This window comes from Pseudophryne corroboree, chromosome 1 (genome assembly GCF_028390025.1).
Source record: "Pseudophryne corroboree isolate aPseCor3 chromosome 1, aPseCor3.hap2, whole genome shotgun sequence".
Lineage (NCBI taxonomy): Eukaryota > Metazoa > Chordata > Amphibia > Anura > Myobatrachidae > Pseudophryne > Pseudophryne corroboree.
This window is the reverse complement of record NC_086444.1, coordinates 407,288,288-407,309,745: the sequence shown is the minus strand read 5'-3', so window position 1 is coordinate 407,309,745 and position 21,458 is coordinate 407,288,288. Positions and strand designations below refer to the sequence as shown.

Sequence of the window (21,458 nt, the reverse complement as noted above, 5' to 3'; positions counted from 1 at the left end):
ACTGCCATAACCTCCCTTTCCAAGTAGTGAGTGGAAAGTAAATGTTTCCACTGTTAAGGGGATAGTGTCTGTACTGTGGTGGCTGGTGGGTATATTGATGCTCGTTACTGGAGTTTGCTGAACTGTCCCATCAGTAATTATTATTGTGTCAGCCATCGCTGGTATACATTTATCATCTTGAACTGGTGGGATGTCTGGTTGTGCTTGGCTAATTGGAGTTTGCTGAACCAGTGGGATGTTTGGTTGTCCTCTCCTAATTGCTGTTACAAATTGATTAATTTTCTTTAAAAGAAAAGCAGCAAATGTGTCCCAGTGTCTTTCTATGGCTGTTTTGCATGCTTTCTTTCCGGTCAGCTCTTTCTCTGGCTGGTTTCTCTGGCCTTCCCAATCCTTCCCCAGGATCTTCAACAATGTCTACATTTATCCTGTATCTCAATTATGATTTTAGGAACTGATCTCTCTTCCTTTTCATAAATCCTGTCCATGTATCCCAGCCTCTCTGCATACCTTCAACCAATGCATTTCTTCTTGCCTCTCTTTTTGTCTCAACCCCTGACTCTGGTAACCAGGGGACGCTTCCGCCCGGCGTACTCGGCGGTTGCCGGGCAACGGGATGTCGAGCGTTCCCGGTGATTGCAGGGTGCTGCTGACTGTGACGCCCTGTGTTAGGATGTGCACAGCAGCAGCTCTTGTTAGTTTAATTAATTTGGGGGCCTGGCCACACTCTCTGCCCACATTGGCTCTCAACAATTTTGTTAACCTGTCAAGCCCTGTCAGTTATAGCAACTCCATACGGTGTTCAGTTCTCTGGTTCCTCTCTGGTCTCAGTTCACCTGTTCAGTGGGTTTTTGCCTTGCTCCTGCATTGAATTCCAGCTTCACCATCTTGCTGACGAACTTAGTCTGCCGACTACCGTTACCCCGTCTCCAAGTGTCTGCACCCAAGTCCGTCTGTGTACCGCTACCTTCTGTGTCCCTCCTAGTGTTCCTGCTGTTGTTCCATCTCCACGGCCCCAGTATACAATCTGGCCGTGAGCCTCCGCCACCTTCTTCAGTTTCTGTTGTTCCTGCTTACCCCTGCGGTTTGCTGTATACATCTGGACTAGCATTCAACACCTCTGCCATAACTCTAGTCAAGTTCAGGTACCAAGTGACCCAGACAGGGGGCCGTGACCTGCATGTTGGGAGCCGCAAAGTCCATATCTCCTTGCGGGGTTCCCTGGTGAAAACCTCCCGGCGTGTTAGACTCCGCTCCTCTGTTCTGGGTAACATCAACCACTTGGTACCTGAGCCCAAATTCCAGACACTGCATCAGTTCCGGACTTTCCAGATACTGTATCAGTACCTGACATACCAGATTCCGCACCAGTTCCTGACATTATAACTGGCCTTCCACTTCTTGGGTATGGACCCGTCCCAGCAAAATCTGGCTCATATCATGGCTGGTCAAATACAAAATTTGACGCAGCAACTGCAAGATCTAAAGCTCCGAGTTTCCACCCAGGAAGAAACTAGCAGGTCATTGGTAGCAACACGGGCTCCCAGGCCTGAACCAAAGCTGCATCTTCCTGATCGGTTCACAGGGGAACAGAAACAGTTCCAGAATTTTCATGATAGCTGCATGCTATATTTCAGACTGCGGCCGTTTTCGTCGGGCTCTGAGGCTCAGCGAGTCGGTATCATCATCTCCCTCCTGCAGAGGGAACCCCAGTCTTAGGCATTCGGATTAAAAGCTGAGAATCCCGCCTTGCACACAGTGGATGCCTTTTTCAGTGCCCTGGGAGTTCTTTATGATGATCCTGACTGAGCAGCTTCCGCAGAGGCCCACTTATGAGCCCTGCGACAAGGGAAAAATACGTCCGAGGTATACTGTACTGAGTGTGGCAGATGGGCAGGTGATAGTGGTTGGAATGACCCAACCCTCCGAAGTCAGTTCCACTAGGCCTCACTGAGCAAATTAAAGAATACCTGGTCCAGTATCCTACTCCCGAAACCCTGGACAAACTCACACACTCATGCAGTTAGCTATTTGAGTAGATCATCGGATTCCGGGAACGGAGGATGGAGAAAAGAGGAGCTTTGGAAGAAGCAGAAGACTCTAGTGAGCCCCTGCAGATTGCAGCCTTTCATCTTTCTGCTCAGGAAAAATCCCATAGGCGTTCGATGAGCCCATGCTTATATTGTGGAGCAAAGGGTCATTGTGCTAATGTTTGCCCCCTGAAGTCAGGAAAAGACAAGACCCAGGGTTAAAGGGGGAGTTACTCTTGGGTCTAGATGGAATCTTGCTTCCAGTTCAAATTAGTCTCCCCACTCAGCAAGTGGCAGTCAAGGCGTTTGTTGATTGTGGCACAGCTGCCAACTTCATGGATATCTCCTTTGCCCCGGTCCTGGAACATTCCTATACTAAGGATGGAGCCTCCTGTGACTATATGTGGCCTGGACGGTAACTCCCTCCTTAATGGACAAGTTTCTCAGCAAACTCCTCCTGTCCATTTAACCACTGGTCTTCTGCATTCGAAGATTTGTTTCCTTCTGGTCAATTGCCCTATGGCTTCCATAGTCTTAAGCCTTCCATGGTTGAAATCCCATAATCCATCCATCTACTGGAAGATGGGAGAACTACTACAATCGGGAACAGGGTGTACGGGAAGGTGTCTGTCCTTGCCGGTGCGATCCTCTCAGCTTATATCAGAGGGGCTACCGACTCCATTTCATTCTTTTGCTGACGTCTTTTCCAAGAATCAGGCCCATACTCTTCCTCCACACCGGCCATATGATTGTGCCATCAATCTAGCGCCTGACGCCAAGTTATCTAAAGGTCGCTTATATGCCTTGTCTTTAACTGAATCCCAAGCCATGGAAGATTATATTCAAGAGAACCTCCACAAAGGGTTCATCCGTCCAACAAAGTCTCCAGTAGGAGCCAGCTTTTTCTTTGTGGCCAAGAAGGATGGTACTTTACGGCCCTGCATTGACTATAGAGGCCTCAATAAGGTCCCAGTCAAAAACTCCTACCCTCTGCCTCTAATCTCAGTCCTGTTTGATCAGCTCCGGATAATAGCAAGGATTTTTTTCTAAAATTGATCTTCGAGGGGCATACAATCAAGTTCGTATAAAGGCCGGAGACGAGTGGAAAACTGCCTTCAACACGCATTCCAGACATTACAAATACCTCGTAATGTCATTCAGATTATCTAACGCTCCAGCTGTCTTCCAAGACTTAATCAACGATGTCCTTCGGGAATTTCTGGGAAAGTTCATCATGATATATTTGGATGACATCCTGATTTACTCAAAGACCCTCGAACAACATTGTATCCATGTTAGAATGGTGCTACAGAGGCTCCGTGAGCATCATTTATATGCTAAATTGGAGAAATGCGAGTTTGAGGTTTGGAGGGTCAATTTCTTGGGATACATCATCTCTCCAAAAGGGTTTTCCATGGACCCTAACAAGCTTCAAGCAATTCAAGACTTGGCACAACCTGAAAACTTGAAAGCCATCCAACGTTTCCTCGGTTTTGCCAACTACTACAGAAGGTTAATTCGCTCGTTCTCAACTTTAGTTGCACCTATTGTTGTTCTGACTAAAAAAGGAGCGGATCCTTCATGTTGGACCCCTTCGGCTCAACAAGCCTTCTCTGAATTAAAAAAAAGCATTTGTCTCCGCCCCAGTTCTGCGTCACCCTAATCCTGATCTGCCATTCATCCTTGAAGTAGATGCTCTGAAATTGATGCAGGGGCAGTCTTATCTCAAAAGGACCCAGCAGATGCCAAGCTCCATCCGTGCTCTTTCTTGTCTTGCCACTTTATTATCTGCCACTGTTTTCCACCAGTCATAATAGGAATTATATGCTCAATGGGGCTTATATCTCGTGAGCAGTCTAGCATTGCTACATAATAAATTATCTTGTATTTTAGCTATACACATGCGCAGCTAGTTCAGTGATATCTTTTTTTACATGCATGTTTAATATGTCCTTTCTGTCATATTTAGCAATACGATTAATTCCCAAAATGGCCCTCATTCCGAGTTGTTCGCTCGCTAGCTGCTTTTAGCAGCATTGCACACGCTAGGCCGCCGCCCTCTGGGAGTGTATCTTATGTTAGCAGAATAGCGAACGAAAGATTAGCAGTACTGCTACTAAATAATTCTTTGTAGTTTCTGAGTAGCTCCAGACCTACTCACAGATTGCGATCAGCTCAGTCCGTTTAGTTCCTGGTTTGACGTCACAAACACGCCCTGCGTTCGGCCAGCCACTCCCGCGTTTTTCCCTGACACGCCTGCGTTTTTTAGCACACTCCCGGAAAACGCTCAGTTACCACCCAGAAACGCCCCTTTCCTGTCAATCATTCACGATCAGCAGTGCGACTGAAAAGTGCCGCAGGATCCACAGCAAAACTGCTACGTTTTTAGTTAACTAAGCGCATGCGCCCTGCGTGCCTTGCGCATGCGCAATTAGCAACAAATCGTAGCATAGCGAAAATCGCCAACGAGCGAACAACTCAGAATGACCCCCAATGATCCAATGTGTAGAGTGTAAAGTTAATCTGCTGTGCCATGAGACACAGGATGTGAGTTGTTACAAACAATGTCATAGTAATAACCTCTTTAAAATACATTGGGGTATATTTACTATAGGTCGATTTTTATCGATGTAAAATCTACATGAATTGATATTGTGTCTCAGGGCCTAGAACACATCTTTACTAACACAAGATTTTTTTTTATATTAATTTTTAAATGTTAGTACGTGTGTTTTTGCCCCTGAAACACCACATTGTTTTAGATCTATTTCCAGCATTTTAAAATGATGAAAATTGTTCAAAATCGACCTCTAGTAAATATACTCCATTGTGTCAGTATTTCTGTTCACGTTGATGCCTTGCTGATGTCACCTGAGTTGTGCTTAGGTGATTTTCTCTTTGAATGTAAACTGTTTCTACATGGTAAATGTGGGGTCCATACTTTTTGTGCATCCGGAAACTTACTGCAAATCCCTCATATGAATCCAGGAAGATAGGACCTAGTTCCACTGTGAACCCTGTACAGAGCGGTTGTGGGGGTTTCATAACCAATAGACAGCTTCCAGCATTATGACTGTATGCAAAATTATTTGCATTTTAGTCAATAGAATGATTTCTGTATTGTGAATCAGTATTCAGTCACTAGGAAGCCCTTTGTATTGTGTACCTCTATACTGTTTTGTATAGTGATCAGTAGACTGCTCTCTGTATTATATATTGGTCACTAGAATATTGGTCAAATGGGGATGTGCTGTGTTTGATAATGGTTCTTTGAAATAATAATTTTTCATATATTTCTTTCGCTCTTTAAACCCACATCCCCAGGTATTGGCAACACCATTTTCCACTGTGGTGCACTCACTGATTATGTCTGATTTCCATAGTCTGTTGTTGATGTATCCACTTGTAATCAGGACTTTGCTGTTTAAAAGTATTTACAACCTTTTACCAATATTCAAAGCCTGCCTGTGCATCTGTCATCTTCTAAATGCTGAGGAATAGTTTCATGCAGCCTGTGCAGAATAAAGGTGCAGTTGCCTGTAACCCATTCTTACCTGTATTACTCTTTACAGATTATTAGAGCGAGGAGTCACATTTATCCAGAAAAAGGTAGAAAGTTTTGGCGAAGTAAGTCTTCCATTTCTTCTTCATGTACTGTATGTGTAGTTCAGAATTGTTCTTTCATCAGCACGATCAAGTCATCACTAACCCACCCCCCTCTGACTCCACAGCTGGCCAATCTAGGGGCAGATGTTATCATTAATTGTACAGGCATGCGTTCAGGGGACCTGCAACACGATCCAGAATTAAAACCAGGACGAGGACAGATTCTGAAGGTATGTGCCATTTATTGGCTGCAGTCATTTTTGTTTCACTGTTATCTGTGAGCAAACAAGTTGCTAAGTAAACTTTAAACTGGAAAAAATGGCTACATGGGTCACCTGGATACTAGCTTACATTACATAGTATAGGAAGTATCCCAATAAGGGATTTGGGGTACTGTAGATACCCTCTTCTTGAATCCATTTGACATCATTCCCTGCACTTTGTATGGGTTATAATTTTATGACGACACTAGCGCCTTTCAAACTTAAATGCTGCCTTAAACAGTGTGTACCACTTAACCCACAAACATTCTATCATGTATCCACTTCAACAAGGTTCTGCCCTCCATCCAGGTGCAATGTACAATTTGAAGCTCCTCACATCACAGGGAATTGAAGTCTCCATTGCTTTCAGGAACTACCTCTGTAAGATTTGGTGTACTTACGTTTGACTTTTGGTTATACAGTTGTGATTTTGGGCCTGATTCTTTATCGTATGCAATGCCGATGTTGACGGACTTCAGCTATTTTTTTGCAACTACGCATGTGCAGGAATTTCTAAAAAGTTGTACTGCAGTTGTGTTACACAGGGTATATGTATTCCATTCACACACATGGTATCAGAAATGTTGTGGAAAATGATGGGCGTTTCTGGTAGGGATAGCCATCGGTATGGTTACCATCGATGGCTATATGGCAAGTGGCCATCGACGGTTACCAACTATGCAGTGGATAACCATTGATGGTTTCACCAACCGATGGTCATCCCTGTTCTTTGACTAGCCTGTGGGTCAATCAGAACCAGGAAGCGGGGGTCGGGGGGCGGATTTATGCTCAGTGTCCTGGCACCTTGTAAAAAAACAAAACAAAAAACATTTGGTTATGCTGTGCCTACAAGTGAGGGAAATATCTGGTTCTCCTCCATCGATGGCAAAAGCATTTAACGTTGGCCATAAACCATCAATGATTATGAATCATCGATGATCGATGGCCATCCATAGTTTCTGGGTGGTGACTGGGATGTGGCTAGCAATGCACTCTAAAATGGCCCATGCACGGGGCGTGTCGTGGGTGTGTCAGTGAAAGCGGCTGTGTACACAGCATTGGAGGCCATTATGAAGAAATTGCACCTGTCATAGGTGTAAGCTTTTATGGGGCATCCAATGGTAGCGTCTGAGGACCGACAATCTGTATTACTACATATACTGATACTGAAAATAGTGGCTCAGTCCTTGCACATTGGGCCACATAGATGTATGTAAAGGAGGGACTCGATAGTGGCATTTGCATAAAGACGCAGGATGGCGACCGTCAGGTGATACTGCTGTGTGCAACTCTGAATCAGGCTACCTGGGATCATTTTTGCAATACATTTGCTCCTAAAACTGAATATACTCGTCCCCCCCAAATTCCATTATGCCCTACCCAATTTTAATTTTATGAAGTTGCTCCTAATCTACACTGCTGTATTTTATGATTTCTAGTGATAAGTTTATAAAGGCCTCTTAAGAATAAAACTTTTTTATTTTGGTTTGAGATTAGGTGACCTAAAATAAAATACAAAGTTTTGCATACCAGAGCTTGGTAGATCCCGTGATTTAATAGATCCCCAGATGTATCAAACAGTCGAAGCAGAAGCATCTCTGATCTGTACATCGGGGAGTTCCTGGCAGCCATTAATAATCACATTACACACCTGCTATCATACTGTAGCAGATTTTAATATTATATATATTTTAAAACAGATTTCTGTGCCAAATTAATATCGTTATTTATTGTGTTTTTATGTTATTATGTCTCTGTTCGTATGTGTCTTTCCTGACATTAATATTATCCGAGAAGTAAAGAAACAGTAATGAACTATGTCTTATCCTGTGGAAATTATAAGCGTATCATAGAACTGTTATATTTTCAGGTACATGCTCCTTGGATGAAACACTTTATTCTGACACATGATCTCAAGACAGGCGTATATACCACACCATATATCATTCCAGGGTAAGAGACAGCCATCTATAGCCATAGTTATTACTACTGCATAGCCTACATGTAAATGCTAAATTGAGGTTACATAAATTGATGTTTGCAACATCTTTGACATCCTGAAGGTTAATATTTGCTTTCTGTGCAGGTCTCAGATGGTCACTCTAGGAGGGATTTACCAGTTGGGAAATTGGAGTGAAGATTCAGTCTCCAGTGATCATAAATGGATTTGGGAAAACTGCTGTAAACTGGTTCCTAGCCTTAAGGTGAGCGGAAGAGAAATTCTAACTATGGGATGATTCAGAGGTGGAGGCTGACACTGCCTCTTTGTACACAACAGTTGTGCAAAAATAGGATGCCCACTGCTTACTACTCAGACCTGCTGCCTGCGTCTGAGGATGCAGCATCAGATACACAGTGCCCATCGCACTTATGAGTAACCCTCAGGGTAAAAAGAAAAATGCAGGCGCACAATCTAAACAATAAGAACACTGGCAATCAGAACAAGTATAATAAACTCTGCATTTTTACATGGAGTAAAACTGAGGTTTTGGCCAAAAATATGGGCCCACCGATGTCTGGCACAACTATGCTGCCAGGGCCAGTGAAACAACTGCGTCCAAGCATGGAGCCACTGGCTTCTGCAAGCCCAGAAAACAGGGCCAACACGCTTCTATTTCCTTAAACACTACACTACTCTACCTCCAAATGACTGCAGACTGTCGCTTACTCAACGTCTACAGCCGCACTGCATCCACTGTCACAGGACCAGATCTGCAAATGTGCAATGCAGTTCCTATATATGCGCAGATCAAAAAACATTGGACAATTGTGTGAAAATGTGATTGGAGTCCACCACTGAATCTGCCCATAGGCCCAATCTGAAATACATCAACCACTTTCACAACACTTGTAATGTACCCTACAGCCAAAGCAACTAGATTCCGTCATTAAAAAAATTGTGAAAATAAGTATATCTTTCTTTAATTGATGCTATTTTAATTTGGCTTACAATTGCTTTAAATCTCAGATTTTTACCTTGTGCAAACTCCTGTTGTACAACCGGTATACTTTTCTCCCCCTTACCACAGTCTGGAAAAGAGACCTATATCTCTCCTTATTGGACACACGTTGGCACAGGATCTTTCAATAAGATGTGTTATAGTTGTGGAAACACAATATAAAATCCTTACCCAATAATACAGACACTCCTCACTGCTTCGTAAAATGTTCCCTCCCATCCTGCCCACCTGTTGGCGCTGTAATTCCCATACAGGCACACGTGGGACTGTTTGCTTATTTCTCATTTCAAGACTCATGTGATCTCCATCTCTCAGCTTATCCTAGGAAATGTCATTCCGGTAGATCCCGGCTTTTGTCTACACTCCCACTCAAGCACCCCAGTTCACGTATACAAAAAACTCACTGATACATCTCAGTAATGCAGCTCGCACCATTATACCAGTGTTTTGGAAATAGTATGGGGGAAATGTAATTGTTAAAATTGTGCGCTGATCTCCCATCTAAAGTGACGGGAGATTGCAGGATGCGATATTCAATTGATCCCTATTATCGTGCTGATCGCGCCCATTAGTGTCTGGTTTAGCCGCGTAAAGCAGCTAAACCCGACTAAACTAATGGGAGCAATCCCGAAAAGTGAAGTTTGGGCGCCCAAACGGGTCACTTTTTATACACTTCAGCTCGCACCCTAGGGGGTGTGATCTGAAATAGCATCGGCAGCCAATCGTGCCTGAACCGAGCTACATTTTAATTGCTCCGTTGGGCGCCATCTGCTGTCTGTCTGTGCAAATTACATTTAAATTCTGCCCTATATGTCTATGGAAGACATCCTCTTTTCTACAGCTAAGTTCCATGAGTACAATGGGACTTCGTTCTAATGACTGGAGTTCAAAGAATCTACCTTTTATAAGAATGCCATGTCTAGCCTTCCCCAGCAATAACAAACGCCCTAGATACTTATCTGTTTCCCTCTCCACTCATACACGAGTTCTCCAATCATTTGGACTTTCCCTTTTATAGTATTATTTGTCTAGTGTGATATACTCCTCCCACTTCACCCATCCTGTTATACTCCCCAAAACTTTGCTCCTCCTTCTCCTTTTTCCACTTATTTCATATAGATCAATCTTCAACTTTAGTTAAGTATGTTGTATTTCTCTTTCATCCACTAGAGGACACTGGAGTCTTATACAGTAGGGGTGTGAAGTTTGCATCCGGAGGTGTGGCACAATCTAAAATTATCATTGTCTGCACAAGCGACTCCTCCCCCTTCACATCCCTCATCCCCCAGTTTGAAAAATTGTGCTGGAGGTACAGCACGTGGGGGCATTGAGCTCCTGACTAGAGTATTAAAGAAATATATAATAAAGTGCTGCGTCAACCTAATGAAAGGGGAGAGAAAGCCCTCTTTTCTTTGAGAGACAAAGATCCCTTTTGAAGGGACATGCATCTCTCGACAGGAGATCCCCTTCATTCCCAGCAAGTGGAGTCTGAGTGAGTACTGGTGATAAAAAGGGCCCAAGTACTGTTAGTTTATACACAACTAGGATAATAGGCTCTGCTAAGTGAGGTGCCGCTATAGGTATTAATAGCGTAGGATCCCCGCAGCAGCGCACCGGCCGGAGGCACCCTGTGCGTTCCCCACTATCACTATAGGAATCGTGAGCACTGACAGGCGCCGCTACGGGACCTGATGAGAGCGTCCCCGGTGCGCGACGATCGGCGGGGAGAGCTGCTACAGTGAGTAGCGCCGCGGGGCTGAGGGGATTCCCTCACCCGCATGCGAGGGCTGGGAGCGCACAGCCAACAGCTCTGTGTAACCACGAGCGCGGACTCTGGCGCCGGGGCTACAGTTCATTTATGCAGTGGGGACCACCTAAGGGCTGGGGGGACATTCATTATGATGAAGTGTCTAAATAATTTCAATGGCGGCCATCTTAATATTTCCAACAGGCACCAATCTGAGATGGATGAGCCCTCCCGCTCTTATACATTAACAAATAAGACGGATGAGGAATTTTTATTTTATTATAGTAACAGCTCCCTCTGCTGGTGACACTTAGATATCAGAAGGATTTTTATTATAATAATCGCTCCCTCTGATGGTGAAACTTGTATAAATGGGATCTCCTGAAAAATAATTATTTACTATTTATATTTTCAAAGGAATTCTATTACAAAGATCCTGAAGAAAATACAGGGAAGCAAGTGAATGCCAACTCTACCATCATAGCTGACTAACAGTTGGGTGTGTGAGGGTTGCAAAGCGGCTGGTGTTAAAAATAAAAAAAATAATCAATTATTTTTCTCTCTCTCTCTTCCTCTTTCTTTTTCATATAAAGGAAGGAAGAGTAACCAGCCAAGCAATCCGATACCTTTGCTTTCGTCATCTTTCACAGTCTTTCTCTTCCTAGTTTAAATGGTGAAAGCGCTGCGAAGTAGTCTGGTACTGGGTTTAGTCAACATGTCTAAAGCACCAACCAAGACCTCCAAGACCTATTATGTTTGCACAGCTCTGGGGTGTGCAACTCCTGCTTAGACAGGGATGCTCCACCTGGAAGCAGTGCTCCGTCTAGGTCATGGGAAGAAAACCTTGCAGATAGAATCTCAAAGGAGATGGCGGAATCAAGCAAGCAGCAATTGGAATGGGCTGCGGGATTCTCAAAGACGATGGAAGAATTTCTCACACAGTTTTAATTTAAATTTGTGTAGCAGCACGTGCAGCACAGAGACCTACGATAGTCTGTGCTTGGGTTAACAAGGCCATGGGAGCATGGTCTGAACGTATTGTACAGACTATTGAGGAGGAAAATAGCTTGGAAGAGATTACCCAACTGGCGGAACATATTCGAGAATCAGCTTCATACTTGTGTCAAGCCTCAAAGGATATTAGCAGGATAGCATCACGCATCTCCACGTCGGCCATATCGGCTAGAGGGATTTTATGGCTCAGAGAATGGCAAGGAGACTCTGACACCAAGAAGGCGGTGGAATCTATCCCCTTTGGGGGTGAAATGCTTTTCGGTCCAGAGTTGGACAAGTGGCTTTCACAAGCTATAGCAGGGAAGTCCACTTTTCTTCCTACTCCTTATACGAGAACCACTCCACAGGTTAGTAGGGGTTATTCGGGACCAGTGTTTAATTAATTTAGATCACAGTCCTTTCGAGCCCGAGGAAGGGGTTTCGGTGCACAAGCACATGGTGCCAGAGGTAGAGGCCGCTCACAGGCAACAGCCAGAAAGCAGGATAAACCTGCTGACAAGACCATGGCATGACTGTCTCCCAGCTCACCTGGCGTCTGGAAGGTTTTCGGGACATCTGGGCCAAAACCTCACCAGAACTTTGGATAAACAGCATAATCTCCCAGGGGTACAGACTGGATTTTCAACAGAGACCTCAGTCAGTTTTTTTACAACGGGATTGCCTCGGTGTCCTCAGAAAGCGAAGGCACTACTGACAGCGATTCAAGAATTGCTACGGTCAGAGGTCATTATTCCAGTTCCCACCTCTCAAAGGTTTCTATTCCAAACATTTTGTCGTGTCAAAGCCAGACGGGACAGTCAGACCGATACTCAATTTAAAAGCTTTAAACCAGTTTCTAAGGGTCTACAAATTCAAGATGGAATCAATCCAGTCGGTCATTGCAGGTTTGGAACAAGGAGAGTTCATGGTATCCATGGACATAAAGGATGCATATCTGCATATCCCAATCTGGACTCATCACCAGGCTTACTTAAGGTTCGCACTGGTGACTGATCACTACCAATTCAGGGCCTTGCCATTCGGTCTATCATCAGCCCCAAGAATCTTTACGAAGATCATGGCAATCATGGTTGCAGGATTGAGACTGTTGGGGGTCACGATTATACCTTATCTAGACGATCTACTGATCAAGGCATCATCTCAGGAACAGCTGATCAAGGATGTTCGGACATCTCATCAACTTCTCATTCAACATGGGTGGATTGTGAATTTCCAGAAATTCAACCTCATGCCAACTCAACTGATTCAATTCCTCGGTCTCATCTTGGACACGGTACAATTGTGAGTATTGGCTTTGGTACTGAGGACACAAACGGTTTCTCTACACCTCTGTGTGCAACTTCTCGGGAAGATGGTGGCGTCGTTCGAAGCTCTCCAGTACAGCAGACTTAATTCCCGACCATTCCAGATGAACCTCATTGCACAGGGAGCAGGTTCGCACTGGCTTCTACATCGAAGAATCCGACTTCCACCGCGCATACGAACCTCCTTAATTTGGTGGTCATTGCACAGGAATCTCGCAGCAGGAAAGAGATTCGGCATTTGGGATTGGAGGATCCTAACAACGGTGCCAGTCTCAGAGACTGGGGTGCTGTCCTGGAGGAACATCAGTTTCAGGGCAGATGGACGTTACAGGAGAGCAGACTAATCATAAACACTCTCGAGCTGAGAGCAGTTTACAATGCGCTTCTCTTAGCCGAAGACCTAGTCATGGGTCAACAGTTAAAGATACAGTCAGACAATGTCACGACGGCGGCTTACATAAACCGTCAAGGAGGAACATAGCGCAGGATGGCGTTAAAGGAAGCCACAAAGATCTTGTTGTGGGCAAAAAGGCGAAACATCATCCTCTCGGCAGTGTTCATTCCAGGTGTGGAGAACTGGGAAGCAGATTATCTCAGTCGCCAGGACATGCATCCGGGAGAGAGGTGCCTACATCCGCGGATTTTCGACATGGTGGTGAGGAGATGGGGTCTACCTCAAGTGGACCTAATGGCGTCTCGGCAAAACCATCAGCTGCCAAGATATGTGTCCAGGACACGAGATCCAGCAGCAGAAGGAGTGGACACATTACCACTTCCTTGGTGGTTCAGGAGGGTTTACATTTTTCCAAATTTCCCACTCATACCCAGGGTTCTGAAGAAGGTGAAACGAGAACGAGTGTGGGCAATTCTAATCGCACCAGATTGGCCCCGCAGGAGTTGGTACTCCGACCTGCGGGGGTTACTAGCGGAAGATGCTTGGCGGTTTCCTCAGAGAGAGGACCTGCTGTCTCAGGGACCGTTCCTGCACCCAGACCTGAACAGGCTGTGTTTAATGGCGTGGCTATTGAAACCCGGATCTTAAGAAACAGAGGGATACCAAGAACAGCCATTCCTACGATGCTTGCCGCTAGAAAGCCGGTCACAGCCACACACTACTACAGGATTTGGAAGAAGTACATGGACTGGTGTCAGGAACGTGGGGGTAATTCGACGAACTTCCACTTATCCAGACTTTTACTTTTCCTTCAGGCCGGTCTAGATGTAGGACTGAGGCTGGGCTCTCTGAAGGTTCAAATTTCGTCTCTCTCCATCATTTTTCAACAGCGGTTAGCGTCCTTGCAAGAGGTTCAAACCTCTTTACAGGTTCTGAGGATACAACCCCCTTTTCGTCCTCCCACTGCGCCATGGGACTTAAATTTGGTGTTGGAATTTTTGAGATCACCAACTTTTGAACCGTTGGCAAGAACAAACCTGAAATATCTATCTTGGAAGGTCACGTTATTGCTTGCCTTGGCTTTGGCCAGGAGGGTTTCTGAGTTGGGAGCCTTATCGTGTAAGAGTCCTTTTTTAATTTTTCATGAGGATAGGGCAGAACTCCGTACAAGAGCGGATTTCCTTCCTAAGGTTGTTTTGGGGTTTCACGTAAATCCAATTGTCGTCCCATCTTTTCAGGGATTCGCAGATGGGGACGTGTCCTTGGATGTTGTCCGAGCTTTACGGGTATACGTACAAGTTACGTCGTCCTTCAGAAAGTCGGACCATTTGTTTTCTTCTTTATGATGGGCCAAAGAAGGGTTGGCCGGCATCTAAGCAGTCTTTGCCACAAGAAAAATAAGCTTGCCGAATGGCAAGTCTAATCCATCTAGACAAACCGGATTCGGGTCAGATGGGTGCTCATACCACCAGATCAGTGGGTGCCTCATGGGCGGCTGCCAGAGGTGCTTCCACTACCCAACTTTGCAGAGCGGCGACGTGGTCCTCTGCCCACACGTTCGCGAAATTTTACAAGTTTGATACCTTTGCGTCCGGAGATTCTAAGTTCGGACGTTTAGTTTTGCAGGCCACCGACAGCACTCCTTCCCTGGGTTATAACTTTGGGACGTCCCCTACTGTATAAGACTCCAGTGTCCCCTAGTGGATGAAAGAGAAAAGAGGATTTTGATACATACCGATAAATCCATTTCTCTGAACGGTGCTGTCAACCTGCTGTGTTCAAAGTTCTTGTTCAAACAGTAAGTACAAACAGCTTTAGCATTTCTGTTAAGAGTTTCTTGGATGCTGTTTGATATGTTGTACGGTTCGGTTCCTCGCCATGTGCTATAGTATCATGTCCTATTCTCTCTCTCTCTCTTTCTCTCTCAAATTTTCCAAACTGGGGGATGAGGGATGTGAAGGGGGAGGAGCGAGATGTGCAGACAATGCTAATTTTAGATTGTGCCACACCTCCGGTTGCAAGCTTCACACCCCTACTGTACAAGACTCCAGTGTCCCCTAGAGGATTCAGAGAAATGGATTTATCGGTAAGTACCAAAATCCTCTTTTTCCTGCCTGCTTCTTTCATTGATGTACTATGTTTTATGATGTTACTATTTGTACAATCTTTGTTAAACACCCTTTTCCTAATAAAAAGTTTGTAAAAAAAAAATCACAGATTTTTAATACGAATGTGTAGAGACTTATCTCGCCGATCCTAGGATTGGCCACCCTAGTTCAAAGCAAAATGCACATAGGTTTCTCTATCGTCCTAAGTGGATGCTGGGGTTCCTGAAAGGACCATGGGGAATAGCGGCTCCGCAGGAGACAGGGCACAAAAGTAAAGCTTTTACAGGTCAGGTGGTGTGTACTGGCTCCTCCCCCTATGACCCTCCTCCAGACTCCAGTTAGATTTTTGTGCCCGGCCGAGAAGGGTGCAATTCTAGGTGGCTCTCATAAAGAGCTGCTTAGAGAGTTTAGCTTAGGTTTTTTATTTTACAGTGATTCCTGCTGGCAACAGGATCACTGCAACGAGGGACAGAGGGGAGAAGAAGTGAACTCACCTGCGTGCAGGATGGATTGGCTTCTTGGCTACTGGACATGAAGCTCCAGAGGGACGATCACAGGTACAGCCTGGATGGTCACCGGAGCCACGCCGCCGGCCCCCTCACAGATGCTGAAGCAAGAAGAGGTCCAGAATCGGCGGCTGAAGACTCCTGCAGTCTTCTTAAGGTAGCGCACAGCACTGCAGCTGTGCGCCATTTTCCTCTCAGCACACTTCACACGGCAGTCACTGAGGGTGCAGGGCGCTGGGGGGGGGGCGCCCTGGGAGGCAAATGAAGACCTTTAAAAAGGCTAAAAATACCTCACATATAGCCCCAGAGGCTATATGGAGATATTTACCCCTGCCTAAATGTACTAAATAGCGGGAGACGAGCCCGCCGAAAAAGGGGCGGGGCCTATCTCCTCAGCACACGGCGCCATTTTCTGTCACAGCTCCGCTGGTCAGGAAGGCTCCCAGGTCTCTCCCCTGCACTGCACTACAGAAACAGGGTATAACAGAGAGGGGGGGCAAAATAAATGGCAATATATTAATATAAAAGCAGCTATAAGGGAGCACTTAATCATAAGGCTATCCCTGTCATATATAGCGCTTTTTGGTGTGTGCTGGCAGACTCTCCCTCTGTCTCCCCAAAGGGCTAGTGGGTCCTGTCTTCGTATAGAGCATTCCCTGTGTGTCTGCTGTGTGTCGGTACGTGTGTGTCGACATGTATGAGGACGTTATTGGTGTGGAGGCGGAGCAATTGCCAAATATGAGGATGTCACCTCCTAGGGGGTCGACACCAGAATGGATGCCTTTATTTGTGGAATTACGGGATAGCGTCAACTCGCTTAAGCAGTCGTTTGCCGACATGAGGCGGCCGGACACTCAATTAGTGCCTGTCCAGGCGCCTCAAACACCGTCAGGGGCTGTAAAACGCCCCTTGCCTCAGTCGGTCGACACAGACCCAGACACAGGCACTGATTCCGGTGGTGAAGGTGACGAATCAACCGTATTTTCCAGTAGGGCCACACGTTATATGATTTTGGCAATAAAGGAGATGTTACATTTAGCTGATACTACAGGTACCACTAAACAGGGTATTATGTGGGATGTGAAAAAACTACCAGTAGTTTTTACCGAATCAGAAGAATTAAATGACGTGTGTGATGAAGCGTGGGGTGCCCCGATAAAAAACTGCTAATTTCAAAGAAGTTATTGGCTTTATACCCTTTCCCGCCAGAGGTTAGGGAGCGCTGGGAAACACCTCCTAGGGTGGACAAAGCGCTAACACGCTTATCAAAACAAGTGGCGTTACCCTCTCCTGAGACGGCCGCACTTAAAGATCCATCAGATAGGAGGATGGAAAATATCCAAAAAGGTATATACACACATGCAGGTGTTATACTACGACCAGCTATTGCGACTGCCTGGATGTGCAGTGCTGGGGTAGTTTGGTCAGAGTCCCTGATCGAAAATATTGATACCCTGGACAGGGACAATATTTTACTGTCGTTAGAACAAATAAAGGATGCATTTCTTTATATGCGTGATGCACAGAGAGATATCTGCACACTGGCATCACGGGTAAGTGCTATGTCCATTTCGGCCAGAAGAGCTTTATGGACACGACAGTGGACAGGCGATGCGTAGAGGAGTTATTTGGGGTCGGTCTATCGGATTTGGTGGCCACGGCTACGGCCGGGAAATCCACCTTTCTACCTCAAGTCACTCCCCAACAGAAAAAGGCACCGACCTTTCAACCGCAGCCCTTTCGTTCCTTTAAAAATAAGAGAGCAAAGGGCTATTCATATCTGCCACGAGGCAGAGGACGAGGGAAGAGACAGCAACAGGCAGCTCCTTCCCAGGAACAGAAGCCCTCCCCGGCTTCTACAAAAGCCTCAGCATGACGCTGGGGCTTCGCAAGCGGACTCGGGGGCGGTAGGCGGTCGTCTCAAGAATTACAGCGCGCAGTGGGCTCACTCGCAGGTAAATCCCTGGATCCTGCAGATAATATCTCAGGGGTACAGGTTGAAATTAGAGACAGAGCCACCTCGCCGTTTCCTGAAGTCTGCTATACCAACGTCCCCCTCAGAAAGGGAGACGGTTTTGGAAGCCATTCACAAGCTGTATTCTCAGCAGGTGATAGTCAAGGTACCTCTTCTACAACAAGGGAAGGGGTATTATTCCACTCTTTGTGTGGTACCGAAGCCGGATGGCTCGGTAAGGCCTATTCTAAATCTGAAGTCCTTGAACCTGTACATAAAGAAGTTCAAGTTCAAGATGGAGTCACTCAGAGCAGTGATAGCGAACCTGGAAGAAGGGGACTTTATGGTATCCTTGGACATCAAGGATGCGTATCTCCACGTTCCAATTACCCCTCACACCAGGGGTACCTCAGGTTCGTTGTACAAAACTGTCACTATCAGTTTCAGACGCTGCCGTTTGGTTTGTCCACGGCACCTCGGGTCTTTACAAAGGTAATGGCCGAGATAATATTTCTTCTTCGAAGAAAAGGCGTATTAATTATCCCATACTTGGACGATCTCCTAATAAGGGCAAAGTCCAGAGAACAGCTAGAGATGGGTTTAGCACTATCTCAAGAGGTGCTAAAGCAGCACGGATGGATTCTGAATATTCCAAAATCCCAATTAATGCCAACAACTCGTCTGCTGTTCCTGGGGATGATTCTGGACACAGTTCAGAAAAAGGTTTTTCTTCCCGAAGAAAAAGCCAAGGAGTTATCTGACCGGGTCAGGAACCTCCTAAAACCAGGAAAGGTGTCTGTACATCAATGCACAAGAGTCCTGGGAAAAAATGGTAGCTTCTTACGAAGCAATCCCTTTCGGCAGATTCCATGCAAAGGGATCTGTTGGACAAATGGTCAGGGTCGCATCTTCAGATGCACCTGCGGATAACCCTGTCGCCGAGGACAAGGGTATCCTTTCTGTGGTGGTTGCAGGAGGCTCATCTATTGGAGGGCCGCAGATTCGGCATGCAGGATCGGATCCTGGTGACCACGGATGCCAGCCTGAGAGGCTGGGGAGCAGTCACACAGGGAAGAAATTTCCAGGGAGTGTGGTCGAGCTTGAAAAAGTCTCTTCACATAAGCTTTCTGGAACTAAGAGCAATCTACAATGCTCTAAGCCAGGCGGAACCTCTGCTTCAAGGAAGACCGGTGTTGATCCAGTCGGACAACATCACGGCAGTCGCCCATGTAAACAGACAGGGCGGCACAAGAAGCAGGAGGGCAATGGCAGAAGCTGCCAGGATCCTTCGCTGGGCGGAGAATCACGTGATAGCACTGTCAGCAGTATTCATCCCGGGCGTGGACAACTGGGAAGCAGACTTCCTCAGCAGACACGACCTTCACCCGGGAGAGTGGGGACTTCATCCAGAAGTTTCCCACATGCTATTAAACCGTTGGGTAAAACCAATGGTGGACATGATGGCGTCTCGCCTCAACAAAACACTGGACAGGTATTGCGCCAGGTCAAGAGATCCGCAGGCAATAGCTGTGGACGCGCTGGTAACACCTTGGGTGTACCAGTCGGTATATGTGTTTCCTCCTCTGCCTCTCATACCAAAGGTATTGAGGATTATACGGCAAAGAGGAGTAAGACTAGTGGATCCGGATTGGCCAAGAAGGACTTGGTACCCGGAACTTCAAGAGATGGTCACGGACGATCCGTGGCCTCTACTTCTGAGAAGGGACCTGCTTCAGCAGGGTCCTTGTCTTTTTCAAGACTTACCGCGGCTGCGTTTGACGGCATGGCGTTTGAATGCCAGATCCTAAAAGGAAAAGGCATTCCAGAAGAAGTCATTCCTACCTTGATAAAGGCAAGGAAGGAAGTCACCGCGAAGCATTATCGCCGTATTTGGCGAAAATATGTTGCGTGGTGCGAGCAGCGGAGTGCTCCGATGGAGGAATTTCAACTGGGTCGTTTTCCTACATTTCCTGCAATCAGGATTGTCTATGGGTCTCAAATTGGGATCTATTAAGGTTCAAATTTCGGCCCTATCAATATTCTTCCAAAAAGAATTGGCCTCAGTCCCTGAGGTCCAGATTTTTATCAAAGGAGTACTGCATATACAGCCTCCTGTGGTGCCTAAGGTGGCACCGTGGGATCTAAATGTAGTTTTAGATTTCCTCAAATCCAATTGGTTTGAACCACTAAAGAATGTGGATTTGAAATATCTCATATGGAAAGTGACTATGTTACTGGCCCTGGCTTCGGCCGGGAGAGTATCTGAACTGGCGGCTTTGTTTTATAAAAGCCCTTATTTAATTTTCCATTCGACATAGGGCAGAGCTGCGGACGCGTCCGCATTTTCTCCCTAAGGTGGTATCAGCGTTTCACCTGAACCAGCCTATTGTAGTGCCTGCGGCTACAGACGACTTGAAGGACTCCAAGTTGTTGGACGTTGTCAGAGCCTTAAAAATATACATTTAAAGGACGGCTGGAGTCAGAAAATCTGACTCGCTGTTTATACTGTATGCACCCAACAAGTTGGGTGCACCTGCTTCTAAGCAGTCGATTGCTCGTTGGATTTGTAACAAAATTCAACTTGTACATTCTGTGGCAGGCCTGCCACAGCCTAAATCTGTTAAGGCCCATTCCGCAAGGAAGGTGGGCTCATCTTGGGCGGCTGCCCGAGGGGTCTCGGCATTACAACTCTGCCGAGCAGCTACGTGGTCAGGGGAGAACACGTTTGTAAATTTTTACAAATTTGATACCCTGGCAAAGGAGGACCTGGAGTTCTCTCATTCGGTGCTGCAGAGTCATCCGCACTCTCCCGCCCGTTTGGGAGCTTTGGTATAATCCCCATGGTCCTTTCAGGAACCCCAGCATCCACTTAGGACGATAGAGAAAATAAGAATTTACTTACCGATAATTCTATTTCTCGGAGTCCGTAGTGGATGCTGGGCGCCCATCCCAAGTGCGGATTATCTGCAATACTTGTACATAGTTATTGTTAACTAATTCGGGTTATTGTTTAGGAAGCCATCTTTCAGAGGCTCCTCTGTTATCATACTGTTAACTGGGTTTAGATCACAAGTTGTACGGTGTGATTGGTGTGGCTGGTATGAGTCTTACCCGGGATTCAAAATCCTCCCTTATTGTGTACGCTCGTCCGGGCACAGTACCTAACTGGAGTCTGGAGGAGGGTCATAGGGGGAGGAGCCAGTACACACCACCTGACCTGTAAAAGCTTTACTTTTGTGCCCTGTCTCCTGCGGAGCCGCTATTCCCCATGGTCCTTTCAGGAACCCCAGCATCCACTACGGACTCCGAGAAATAGAATTATCGGTAAGTAAATTCTTATTTTTTCCAACATTTGCTGGAGATGTTCCTCTACCATAGGCTGCCCACTCTACATCTAGTGGGATTGCCCTTTTGGGATGCAGTGCTTAAACTCTCAGCTGAAATTATTGATGAGGCGGTACCATCTGACCCTAACTATTGGCTCTTCCACCTATCCTCCATGCCCATCGTGAGCTATAAAAGGTCCCTTATGAAACATCTGAATAACGCTGCCAAAGCAGTTAATCCGGTGCATT

General features: G+C 46.0%; 1 protein-coding gene across 5 annotated transcripts in view; it reads left to right on the top strand.

The window, feature by feature from the left end:
* Positions 1–21,458, top strand: part of DAO (D-amino acid oxidase) — a 261,261-nt gene that overhangs the window by 222,630 nt on the left and 17,173 nt on the right. For all 5 annotated transcript variants that reach the window (XM_063913265.1, XM_063913266.1, XM_063913264.1 and 2 more), the window contains 4 exons: positions 5,600–5,654; positions 5,759–5,863; positions 7,767–7,849; positions 7,983–8,100. In XM_063913265.1, the coding sequence (XP_063769335.1) occupies positions 5,600–5,654; positions 5,759–5,863; positions 7,767–7,849; positions 7,983–8,100 (361 nt within the window). The remainder of the gene's footprint in view (positions 1–5,599; positions 5,655–5,758; positions 5,864–7,766; positions 7,850–7,982; positions 8,101–21,458) is intronic.